At 44.3% G+C, this 13,201-nt stretch overlaps 1 protein-coding gene across 4 annotated transcripts in view; it reads left to right on the forward strand.

The window, feature by feature from the left end:
- Positions 1-13,201, forward strand: part of TTC23L (tetratricopeptide repeat domain 23 like) — a 48,700-nt gene that overhangs the window by 12,518 nt on the left and 22,981 nt on the right. For all 4 annotated transcript variants that reach the window (XM_059416983.1, XM_059416987.1, XM_059416984.1 and 1 more), the window contains exons 5-8: positions 6,181-6,337; positions 7,826-7,951; positions 10,352-10,529; positions 12,442-12,550. In XM_059416983.1, coding sequence (XP_059272966.1) covers positions 6,181-6,337; positions 7,826-7,951; positions 10,352-10,529; positions 12,442-12,550 — 570 coding nt within the window. The remainder of the gene's footprint in view (positions 1-6,180; positions 6,338-7,825; positions 7,952-10,351; positions 10,530-12,441; positions 12,551-13,201) is intronic.

The following is a 13,201-nucleotide window of genomic DNA, read 5'->3' on the forward strand; positions in this document are numbered from 1 at the left end:
GTTTGGGTAGACAGAAGGGGTGAGCACCTCTGGTGAAGAACAAGGCCTGGAGGGATGAGAGCACAGTGCGTATCTAGAAAGCAGTGGGCGGGCTGTCTGGCCAAGGACAGGACTCTTAAGAGGAACCCGGAAAGGAGGGTAGGTTGGCAGACCATGGTGGGTCTGCCGTACAAGCTAAGCACTTTGTGATTTAGTTGTTAGGCAAGGAGGTTGACCGGCGATTTTCCAGCAGACAGATGAACACATCCAAGCGTGCTTTCGGAAAGGTGAGTTTGCAGCGATAGCTGGAGGGGAAGCTGTCTGGTGATCTAGATGTGACAGGGCTGATCACAAATGGAATGGGTGAGAAGCTAAGGATTTAAGCGTCTTGGAAGGACATATGTTCATCCTTTATCTTTCTGGGAGTTTTTCTTAAGTACACACTTACAAAATAACCAGGATAAGATCATTCTTTGCAGCATTGTTTATGACCAGTGTCCCCATCACCAGAGGACTAATAACCCACAGCAGACTTTATGCAGCTTTAACAAGGGCATGGGAAAGCACCATATACTAGTATGGGAAAAACTCCGGAATGCATTGTCAGGCAAAAGAGAATATACAATACGTATGGGGTTTAATATGCCTTATTTTATGTAAGAAAGAAGGGGAGAGAATTTATGTTTATATTGACATAAAGAAACACTGAAGGATACATAAGACGGAAGCAAAACCAGTTATCTAGTGGGGCCTTTCAGTGGAAGGGAACAAGAGAGGACATGAGACCCTTCAACATTGACCTTGTCATATAATTTTAAGTTTTGAACCATGGAAATGTATTACCTATTTACAAATAACCTTTTATAGAAAAGACTGTGAAGGAAGAATTGGCAGGACCTGATGTTCGATTTGAGGTTAAGGAGAAGTGAGGCCCAACAATGACCATGAAGGTCATGCCCCTGCGGGTGCCATAGAGACACTGGTTAGGAAGGTGGGAGGGCACGGGGGAGAGGAACGGCGGGCGCAGGTTTTGGTGACTTTGAATTGCAATAGAGAAATCCACTAGCACGTTTTTACTCCGTGCTTGGAAATTTGGGACTAGAACTTTGGGACTAGGAGGAGTGTCACAAGCATGGAGTAATATTCGAGAGCAGAACTGGGGAGGGGAAATGGAAGATTACAAGCATGGAAGCTAAGGTGGGCATGCTAGGGATTGTTAGAACTTCTGAGAGGGAAAGAGAGGAGAAAAGGAAGAAATGGAAAGTCAGACCCTTGGAACCCTCGGAGTTAAAGAACCCTCGGAAAGAGTTAGCAAAGAAGCAATGCGAGAAGGTTCAGAAAGGAGAACCGAGTTGGTGTAGTGTCGTCGGAGCCAAGAGGAGAAGCCAAGCAGGTCAGGGCATCTGCCTGAGAAGCTGTGACTGAGTGTATTTAGTAGGAGGCCTCTGGGGGCCTCAGCAGAAGAGTTTGTGCGGAGCGGAGGGAGCAGAAGCCAGATCCCAGGCGTGAAGGAGGGGAGCTGAGGCCAGGAGGCCAGACTGCGTGCGCTACTTACTGTGCATTGAAGAGCGAGGGAGAATAGGGTCACTGGCGAATACAGAAAAGTCACGTGAAGATAATTTTAGAAGAGAGAGAGACTGAGACAGTTTCAGGAGTGAGGAAGGAGCCCTTTCAAGAGAAAGTTTGGCAGTTTGAAGAAATAGAACAATTGTTGGAATGGGGTTCAGGAGTCAATAACACAAGAGAACATGGGGCCTTTGCAAAGCAGGGCGTAAAGGCTGCTGGTTGGCGAACTAGAGGAAGGCACCAGAAGTGGGACTCAGTGGCTCGAATGAGCCCAGTGCTTCAGTGGCCGAGCAAGGGCAGCTACAGAAACAGTAAGGTGTTTTGTCACCTTGTGCCGGACTGTTGTCCACGAGTCCAGGAAGGACAGAATAGTGACACGGACAAGCAGTCTCCTGGTCTGTGGCTTATTATTAATGAAGCAGTAAATGAGTCAGCCTGTTATTACTGGGAACTTTCTAGGGATCCTGGGCTCTATTCTCAGTGTTGCAAAAGCATAAGAATCCTATGTTCTCTGTCCAGTTGGTTGAAAAGGACAAAATTGGTGCAGGAATTATAGGGAATGATTACACCTGGGTGATCTGACCTGCAGGAAACCATTCATGCTTGCCAGCAAGGAGGTTGTGTGTGAGAACTCGGCCTTTTGTGGAGATTCTAAGCAGCTCGATGACAAAGGTCCAGAGTCAGGGTAAATATGATAAATTGCTTCAGAGAATGGACCCTAGTGGTGGTAGTAGTAGTAGTAATGATGATGATGATATCATGATGGCTGATATCTACTCAAACTCCTTTCATTCCTGTGAAAATTCCGGCACACAGGAATGAAAGAATTTTCACAAATTAATTTTCACGAATTAATTAAATTAATCCTTATCAACAACCTACAGGGAAGAAAAGTATTTTCATTACCATTGTACTGGTGACTAAACGGTGGCACGGATAGATGAAGTAACTTGCTCAAGGCCACAGGTAGGAAGCGGCTAAGGCAAGATCGGTATCTGGGAAATCAGGCTCTAGGCCCTGCTTTTAATCGCTGTCTACGTGAACTTCTTAAAAATAGTTGATGATCAAAGGTGACAGCAGCATCTCCAAAAACTGGGTGGGTATCTCCGAGCAGATTCTTTCTGGCCTGAGACAGAGTGACAGATGTCAGTGGTGGGATCATATCTGAAACTAAAGCAAAATGATTTGATATGTTTGGTGGATGATACCAGCGCCCAGTTTCCAGTTCATCCCTGTCATTTCTGAACCTCAGGCTCCAGACATCCAGACTAGGGCCTGATTTTGACCTCTGTGCTTGGTGCACTCTTGGTGCTGGGAGAAGGTGTCCTTGGCTTGGGCGAAGGGCAAGTCAAGGGAAATGACTTGGTCTCTCCGAGTTGACACTGGAGCTGGGGAAGTGGGACTTGGAGTTAGGGAATGAGAGCACAGATCTATGGGCTTCTTCTAGAGACGGTTAGTGTGTGTCTCATGTGTATACATATTTGCAGTGTTATCCTTACATGAGAAGAGCATGTTCTTACAAATCTATTTCAAATGATTACTGATACTGATTCACACTACTGTCTGTCCTCATGAATTTTCTCATGTAGGAAATGCCATAAAAATATCACAAAGTAAGGAGTTTTTTGGAAACATAAAAAGAGCTCTCTCTTGTAAAGGTTGGGAAACATTGTCCAGAGCAGTGATCTCTAAACCCTTGAGAATTAGCTCCCTCGTCACTTCAGATAATTTGAGCAAACTCCATAAATGTGCATTTATTATAAATTATGTCAGTGGTACTAATCTATTATATAATATTATAACTATTCATAAAAATAGAAGATAAAAATTGAAATGTTTGTCTTTTCTTTCCTACACCATTCCGGCATCTTGCGTGATGTAAGGGGCTACATGCCCCCCACTTTGAAGACAAGAGTGGATTCTGGGAGCAGTAGTGGAATGGCTTTTTTCCCTTAGGCCTGACTTTGAAGTTTAATGAGCCATTTTCAGTCAAGAGCCTAGTTCTGTTTGCTCAAGCCCAAGGGTCACCAGCTCAGCTTTTTCACCAGAAGGACCAAAGTGTGGGACGTGATAAAGCAGAAACAAGGAACCCTATAATTCATTAGCTGCTGAGCTTAGGGTAGAAGTGTTTAACGGGGGGGTCTCACAGCCCAGCACTGGGCACTTGGGGGGTACATGGTAGGCAGACTGGCAAAGCCTCAGGACAGCTTTCTCATTTGTTTTCCACTCAGGAGTCCAGAAGCAACATTGTGCTGACTCAGGGGAGGTTTTCAGTGGCTCAGCCAGTTTCACTTTTCTCCTTCCTACAGACTGATAGAAGCATCTAGATTGGACTCCTATACTTCTTTCTGACACTCTCCCAGGGGCCCACCTCGTTGTGGGAAACAGCCTGTTGGCTAAAAAGTCTTTCTCAGTTTCCTGTCTTATTTTCTTGGTCTGATGTCCTTGGCAACTTCAGTTGCTGCTCCCTTCCTCAAGACCTATAAAGACTCCCCATTACCTAACATGGAATCCAACCTCCTCATTTGGCATCCAGGACTCCATCTTACTTTATTTTTAAAGATTTTATTTATTCATTGGAGAGAGAGAAAGAGAGCACGAGCTGGGAGTCGGCGGGGGTGGCAGAGGGAGGAGGAAAAGCAGTCCCCCGCTGCTGAGCACAGTGCCCTGCACGGGGCTGCATCCCAGGACCCCAAGATCATGACCTGAATTGAAGGCAGATACTTAACTGACTGAGCCATCCAGGCTCCCCCAAGACTCCATTTGACCCATCCAATTCTAACCTTACGTGTCTTTACATGTAAACCTCTCCTTCAGCCAGGCTGATCTCCTTATGCCTTGACACTCCTACATACCCCACTCCATCCCACCAGTGTGTGTGTGTGTGCGTGTGTGCGCACGTGCATGCAAGTGTGTGCACACACACAGGGTTTTTGCTTATTCTGTCATTATGGCCTCAGGCTGATTACCCCAAGTGGACATCCTTCCTCATCCTTCTCCATCAGTCAAACTACCTGCTCTTCAAAAATAAGATGAGATCTTCCTCTTGTATAGAGATTTTACCGAATGCTTCTCCACATGTGGTCCTTAGACGGCCCGCATCATGTCATCCCCTAGAATGGTGGTTAGGAATATGAATCCTCCGTTCTCACCTCAGAACCTATGAACCACAACAGGAAGCAAGCCCAGGAATCTGCATTTTATGAGGGTGTTTCTGGTGTGCAGGGCAGTCTGAGGGCTGCTGTTACCTGGTAACGTGGGGCACAGCCCTCTCTTTTGCCACAGACCTGCATTTTTCTCTTGAGTTAAGACCTATGGACAGGCACGTCTGAGTGTTCTACAGTGACTTCCTGGCTTTCAGGTCATTTGTAGGCCTCTCCCAGGGAAGCTCTGTTCTTCCTCCCACCTTCCCCTCCCTACCCTGGCCCTTGTGGCAGCTCATTAAGGAGCTCCTGCACATCCGGAATGTATGAGGGCTGGAGGCCTGAAGACTTCAAGTCATCTTGATGGCCATTGACCATACCTGCACTGAGAAACTGGGCTCGAACGGCTGAAGGAAGGACAGACTGAGGGCTGGGAGTGTGAAGTGGGAATTAGGGGCACAGCGGGTCTCCCTGATAGGACTGAATATGTTTCCCAGCCTGCAGAGAGGAGAGCTGAACGGGAACACCAGCCATGCTTGTCTGCAGTAGAGTGGAGAACTCCTAGGATCATGAGCTCTCGGCTGACCTTCCTCTTTTCTCCAGGCTTTCTCTTGTCCCATCAGGGGTCCCTGGACATGAGCTAAGTTGGAAGATGAAGACTGAGGTCTAGAAATTGAGTGTTGTCAAGTCTACCTCTGTCAGCCAACTGGACAAATAGCAATTCCAGTGGGTGCCCAGAAACTCTAGCCTCTAGTCAGGAAACAAGGGGAAGCATACTGAAAGTTCTGTCTGGCTGGAGTTTGGCGTTACCTTTGTCGTCTTAGCGAGGGGCCTCACTGCATTCAGGAATTGGATTCTGTGCGTGCGTGTGTGACCAATTAGTATAACCAGCCTCATCTTGGATTCAAAAAAAATCCCCAGATGGAAGTAATTGTATTCATAAGCCCTTGTATTTTTAGAATGCCTTTTCCAGAAAGCTCAAAGCATAGCAAACACTCTGTGGCATAACCTAGTTTGTTTCTGGACCATCTCCAGGTATTTGGTAAAGGAGCAGCTTCTATAATTACTGTCATTTTACATTTGGTGGATGGAGAATCTTTGTGGGTTGAAAAGGTCACATGGCATTAGGGGCAGAACTGGGAACAGGACACTCAGCTTCTACTCCTGTCTCGATCATTGATTTCCAAACAGAGGCCCACAGATTCCTGCTGTGATGGCTGCTTAAGAAGCAAGTGTGGAATTAATTAAAAATATAGATTCCTAGACTTCCTTTCTCTAAAGATTCCAACTCAGTAGGTCTGGGGTGGGACCCAGGAATCTATATTCTCTACCAGTATTCCAGATGATTCTGATGCACCGCCAGCTCTGGAAACTAGTACTCCGGACCATATGCCAACCACACTACCCACGTATTTCCCCCTAGAAAGGTCTTTGACTGAAACATGCCTTTTTCATGTTTTTCGTCTTGCCACCCACCCTCCAACTCCCCCAGGCCTCCCAGCTCAGGCCAAGAAACACGCTGAGTCCGCCAGGAACACGCTGCTGACCTGGAAGGACAGCACGACCTCAAACAAGGAGAAGAAGGAGATCCTGGACGCTCTGGTCATGCTGTACTATACCCTGGGGGTGGCCTGGCTCCTGCAGAACCGATATCCTTCCTTTCCTAGTGGGGGTCTGGTGATCCGGGCCCGGGGCCCCCTGCGCCTGCCAGACGGGCTGTCTCACCCAGGAGTCAGGGAGATCGAACCAGGCTGCATGGCTCTGTCCCAACAGCCAGCCGCCTCCTCCCTCGCTAGCCTCTTGTCTCCATCCAGATAGGTAGGGATGTCCCTCCTCTGTCTGTTCATGTGAACTTGGAGTTGAGCCGTGGGAGGGATCTCACTGGTGACACATTCCCTAGCCAGGTGAAAAGTTTTCGGCATCTGTCCTACCTTTCATTGAGCACCAAGAGGATCAGTGTTGGCAGTGAAGACGCAGGCGATGGTGGTGGGAGGAATGTCAGGAAGAGGGAGAATGGGTGGTAATTTACAGCACTGCGGGTCATGCAATCCCCTGGATCCCCTGAGGAGCTTTAAAAAGTATTGCTGTTTGGGTCGCACCCCAGAGATTGTGACTTAGGAGGTCTGGGGTGCATCCGTTTTTTGAAATTTTTAAAAAGTCCCCCAGGCGATTGTAACATGTAGCCAGAAACCTCTGATTTAATGGACTCTTGATCATTTTAGTTTTTCTGAAATGCTGTCAAGAATACTACCCGGGAAGCTGGAAGCCAAGCAAAATAGCAAAAAAAAAAAATTGTTCTCTATATCCCAGGGCGAAACTGTTACTCTGCCAAAAGTTTGTGATTTTGACAGCCTTTTGGTACCATCTCTTATTGAGAACCGTTAAGGGTGTTTCATGTTCATGTAAACCACAGTTGGAATCGTACAGAGATGAGCGTGGCCTCTGCGGGGTGGGGGGGGGTGCCACACACATTTGTAAAACATTCCTTATTTTTAAAAAAAATTAATGATGAGTCGTCTTTGAGACCATGTGTCCCTAGTCTCCCCTCTACACATCCTTGTCTCGCTACTCTTTTGGTCTTGATACTCAGCTTGCAAAAACTGATCTCTGACCTTCCTCTGTTATGCCCTTAGAAGGGGCTACTGAAAATGCAGCAAATAGAAGGATGTTTGGGAATTGAGGGGACTTCCTGTTGTTTGCTTCTTGCCAAAAACCTGCTTTGCTTGGACTTTCTAAATGATCCAGAAAGTCCCTTTCAGCAGACTTTGTTCCTTTCTTTTATCATTCATAGGAACCAACGGGGGGGGGGGGGGGGGGGGGGGGGGGGACTGCATGGCTCTTGCCCACGGGGGATGCCTGCGCAGGAAACATAGCCAAGGGTACAGTTTCTGTTCACACCTCCCATGCTCACCACCCACCCCAGCGCTGGATTCAGGCTATAGCATAGGAAACCCGGGGCTCTGTTCATTTTCTAAAGAATTCTTGACGACATACCATAAGGAAAATAAAGAACACAGTAAAGTGCCCATTTTCAAATTCTGCTTTGTTTTCCCAAAGGGCCCTTTTATTTGCTTGTCACCTGCTGTCCCTGGCAATGGGGGAGTTGGTGTGCCTGGCCTTTTCCTTGACTGTGTCACTGGCAGAGAGGCTTATTTCAACCTGCAGAAGGCAGAGAGAAACATGAAGGAGCTGAGAGAATTATTTAAGGGAGGTGTACGCAAATCCCAAGTCTCAGAGAAAGACCTGACCATTGCTTTGGGCAGGTAAGATCTGGGCTTTGAGAAGGAGGCCTGGAATTACATGATGGTTCTGTGTTCTCTCTGTAGAATGGGAGAAACATACTCAGGGTGAAAAAAAACCTAGAGCCTCAAACGTGGTAAAAGAGGCTTGTGTTTCTCAAAAGTACACCCCATGGTCCGAGCTTTGTGGGCAGTGCCCTTTAATCCTAAAATACCACGAGGTCCGGTCCAGCACAGTCACGATCTCAGTAGACAGAGGGCAGGCTGAGAGTAAACATACTGTCCACGGTGATGAGCTTTAAGTGTTGGACCCATGGTCTGAACTCAGGGACACCATGGGATTTGTTTAAGTCAGAACCAGACTTCGCTGTTTTGCAGCTGAGTTAGGTATCCTCAGAGATAATCATGATATTTACATAGGAGAGTGGGCCCATCAGATTAGCAGAAGAAAAGACTAAAAGGCTTACAACTCCCTATACAAATCTATTCCCTAGATTTCAAAAATATCTTCACACCCTTGAAAGCAATCTGTTTCCAAAACTGTAAGCGCTTGGCATGGTAGGGAAGGTGACTGAAGGGTAAGTAAGTGAAATACCTGAGTCACGTCTGCCTGCTCTAACCATGAATCTAGAAATCAAATGGAAAGTGGAGGGGAGGTGTTGGAATGCCCAGAGCTAATCTAACAAGGAATGTAAGTCCACAAGGCCATAAATTAGAGTGCAGTGAATGTCTGCTGCCATCACATGGGTCAGTGGCTAAGGTTTTTGTGCCTCATGGGAAAGATAGCTGTGTTCCTTTTTCAGAGTAAATTCTAGTGCATAGTTCATTCATTCATTCTGCAATATTTACCTAGTATCTATTTTGTACTTGCACTGTTCTAAGTGTTGGAACATTTACTAGGTATAACTGTATCCAAGACACTAGTCTTTTGAGTGCTTCACATAATTTATTTACTTCAATCCTCTACTATAAGCCCGTGAGGTAGATATTTTTATTTTCATTTCACAGATAAGAAAATTAAGGCACAGAAAGAGTAAATAGAGGAGACGGCATGTAGATGGGGCCTCTGAATCCATAGCTCACCTTCTGCACTGCATCTAATTATGTTTTAGAGTGAACAAATCTGTACTAAATCCCTCCTCATTTTAAAGGTAGGGAAAATAAAGTGTGACTGTACAGGCCAGACATCTGGGCTAATATCTCCCTACAAGCTCTTGGTGAGAGGCATTTTTCATTCTGTAACTTCTGCTCTTATGGTCTGATTCATAAAATATTTTGGTAAAGAATTATCAGATAACATGCCAGTACTCTTTTGATGGTTAAATTATAAATTGCAGAATGCCTTACCTAAAATAATTTAATACACACACATTTTTTTTTCAATTTGGAAATATAAAGATAGAAGCAAAATGTGAGGGGGAGGAAACTTGATTGTGTATCTGCTATATATTAAGTGATTTCATGTATAAATTTTAACTTAATCTTGGGTATTCTTAGCCTTGTTTTATTTGGAAGAAAATATAGGCTAGTGGAGTTTGACTGTTAAGCCAATAACTATTGAGAAACAACTTTGAACTACCATGTTCTCCTTGTATCTTACTGTGTCTAGAGGGATAAACCTGAATGGGATGCTATTTTATTCTCATTTTTAAAAATTCTATTTTGTTTTGGAAGCTTTGAAAATACAGATATGAAAAAGAAAATAAAAGTTAGTTTTAATTTCACCCCCTAAACATAACTGCTATGGGCATTTTAGTTAGATATAGATATAGATAGATATACATTTTAGTTAGAGATAGGTATATAGATAGATAGAAATACATATCAAGGTCAATTTCTAGGATAATCACATCACTTTTTTATAACTTAGCACACTTAATTTTTGCCCATATTACTTAGTCTAAAAAAGAGGCATGATTTTTAAAGTCTGAAGTATTTTATTGTATCACATGTCATAATTTATTTAACCCACTGCCTTTTGGAAGGGATATTTATGTTGTTTTCTCTTTCCTTTCTCATTTTTAACTGAGGAGGGCTAAACTAAACTAAATCAAACAAGACAAAGCATTAATTTTGCATTGGTTTGAAAGAGAGGGAGCGAGAAGTAATCAAATTTTATTTTGATTTTAGAAAATCTGTGTTTATGAGTAAATCATCCCACCTTTGTGAATTGCTGGAAGCCATTTTTTCCATTTGTTTTTTTATAAAATTAGACTACAGCATGCTATATGCATGGAAGCGAATGGTAGTCAGTGGAATCTGGTTGGCGAAATGCAGATTAATAGGAGTTTGTTTCTGCACGACTGGATTTTTAGCTAGCCACTGAGATGATTGGCCTATGAAGGCCAAATTGTTTTGTTCTTAGAATCAGTTCCTTTTGTGTCTGGACAACTCTCTGACTTTGCATCTTTGTCCCTCTTATAGGGCCTCCTTGGCCATCCACAGATTGAACCTTGCTCTGGCATACTTTGAAAAGGCAATTGGCAATGTTATTGCTGCGGAGGGCAGTAGGACATTGGATCTGGTCAGTCTCTATGAGGAGATCGCTCAGATTGAGCAGCTGAGGAGGAACCATGATCAGGCCATCCAGTACTTGCAGCAGGTTAGTAAGTTGGCTGGACCCCCAGCCCAGAGGCTGTGTTTGGCCCCAGGCCCTAGTCTCAGGGCCAGGGAAGCTTGGGCTTCTCAGAAGAACAAGGGGGTGGGATGGATTTCCTGGCAGATCCACAAGAGCCCTTCCTCAACCTTAAACTACAGGGTCAGAGGTCACTGACTCAAGGGTGGGTGTATCTGCTCTTTGACCTGATCTGAGACCAGATTTCCCATCCCAGGCCTCCCCTCAATTCTGTGGGTACTAGGAACAGGTAACCAAGTGAGTCTGCTCCAGGGAAAAAAGCCATAGGGGCAACCAAACTTAAGTCTTTAGCAAACACAAAGGGCTTTTTTTAAATGAAAAAAATCATGATATTTTGGTGTAATGGTGTCATTTGTCCTCTAGGCTAGTCTAGCTGTTTGTATCAACAGGTCTAAACTTAAACTGACAAAAAGGTTTTTCACTTGGAGGTCACTAATTTGACAAATGCCCAGGGGAAAACAAAACAGAACCGGAAGGAATGTTGAATATATTATAATGAAAACAGTGTAAGGCATTTTTACCTGTCATGTACTTGAAACTTGCCTTGAAACTGCTTGTTGAACTCACCTTTTCTCTCCTCAAATGGGAATCTGGCCTGTGGCTTCAGGTATCTCCCAAAGTCAAAAGTGGATCAAAGTATCTGATTTTCTGTATCATAGAAAATGTCCAATACAATTCAATGGAATATATGAAAACAGGCTGACATTGTAGCAAAGGCATTGCAGGTAATCCCACAATCCAAAGTTACTAGTATCATACAGTGGAGAAATGTTAGGGAATGCAGCTCTGTAAACATTGGTCAGATCAGAATAGACAAAACAATGTATAATCAGTGTTTCCCAGCAAAAAGTAATAGTTAACATCTATGGAATGCCTTTACTATGTGCACTTGAGGATGTAGCTCTTTAGTCCATGCAGTAACCCTGTGCTGTGGAGGCACTATTATCTTTTTTACGGGTGAGGAAACTGAAGCATAAAGAGTCATAGCTAATTCAGCTGAAGTTGTGTGTCTAACAAGTAGGAGAGCAGGGATTTGAACTTAAGAAATCTGAGCCCTCAGAACCTATACTCTTAACAGCTCTGAACTGTCTTAGCTCCATAGTGTTGTCTGATAATCACCGGAGCTCCTGAAATACCTTGTGGTGTTCACCCTGTGAACTGTGAAGCTTGGGTGGTTTTTGTCTTGCTGGTGGAAGCGGACCAGATGGTTTCTCTCTTCTTTTTCCTTCCATTTTAGTATGAATGATAATAGTAATAAAATCGCCACTTCTCTCATGCTTATGACATTCCAGGTGGTATTCTAAACACTTCACATATATTAATTCATTTAATTTTTTCAGCGACTTTTTGCAAGAGTCATTTGCGAAATTCCTATTTTATATTTGAAGACGTTAGTGACTTGCCCGATGTCATAAGCGGCTCAAGTGTGAAAGGAACCCAGGCAGGATGGCTTTCCGATCCACATTCAACTCCCCTGCACTTCCTTTGATAACAAGCCTTTGAGAGGCGGAACTAAAGTTGTAATTGTAATTTTGCTTTGAAACTTAATAAGAAATAATAATAGCTAATGTTTATCAAGAACTTACCATGTGATGGTACTATGTACGCCCAGCGCTTTGCATGTGCCGTCTCATTTAGTCTTTTCCAAACCCTAGTTGATGGAAGCTGTATATTTCTTCTACGTGTGAAGGTGAAGTTACTTGTTCAAGACTCACAGCTCACGGTGAGGAAGTAGCTGGGATTCAAACTCATCTCTCTTGTAACTCCATGGTTGGGTACATGCAGCTCTCAACTAGCAATTTCATGAGAGCTATTAGAAAATCCTCAGTAAAACACTGTTGTTTGGGTACTTCCTTGATCATGATTTTCTCTATTCCAGGCCCATTCTATCTGTGTTTCTTTGTTCACTGAAGTCAGCCCCCAAACTGCAGAGGCAAGCGCGTTACTAGCCAAGGCTCATGCTATGTCTGGAGAGGCCCAACACCGGGGTAGGTGGAGGGCGTAGTTGGCAGTTATCCTCATTTCCCTTGGGAGGGAAGCACACTGGCAATGGTATATCTATCAATATTGACAGGTTATAATCAGCTATTCATGACTGTGATGGAAAAATTAGACTGGATGCCATTTTGTATGAAATCATTTACACATGGATTTAGGCACAATATCTCCACACATTAGTTGGAACATCAAAACCAATAAAATCATCTGATTTCTATTTCCTTTATTCCCTTAGAATCTCAGCAGAATTCACCTGCGTAAAGAGTAGAGAGATCATACATGCTATGAATGTGACCTGTGGCATATCAGTTGATGAGGAAATCCAGTGATAAAAGACAAAAACATGGGCTCCTTCTCCCTCCTCCTCCATTCTCAGCCTCCTTGACTCTTTCCCTCTGGCTGACAAGAGAAAATGTTTGTAGCAGCTAGAATTTTCATGACCTATATTCAAAAGTGAGGTGCTGGGGGTTCTGGAGGAAAACTACGCCATGAATTCACCCATTGGCAGTAGTCCTTTCTCAGGCAAGGTCATCCTTTGGAAAGTTAATAGCTTTGGGAAAGACACAAAAGAACTGGTGAGGAAGGACTGCAGCCCTGCTCAGAGGAGGTGACTGGGTCAGATTAATGATGCTAATGGATTC

The sequence above is a fragment of the Mustela nigripes genome, chromosome 12 (assembly GCF_022355385.1).
Source record: "Mustela nigripes isolate SB6536 chromosome 12, MUSNIG.SB6536, whole genome shotgun sequence".
Classification (NCBI taxonomy): Eukaryota; Metazoa; Chordata; class Mammalia; order Carnivora; family Mustelidae; genus Mustela; species Mustela nigripes.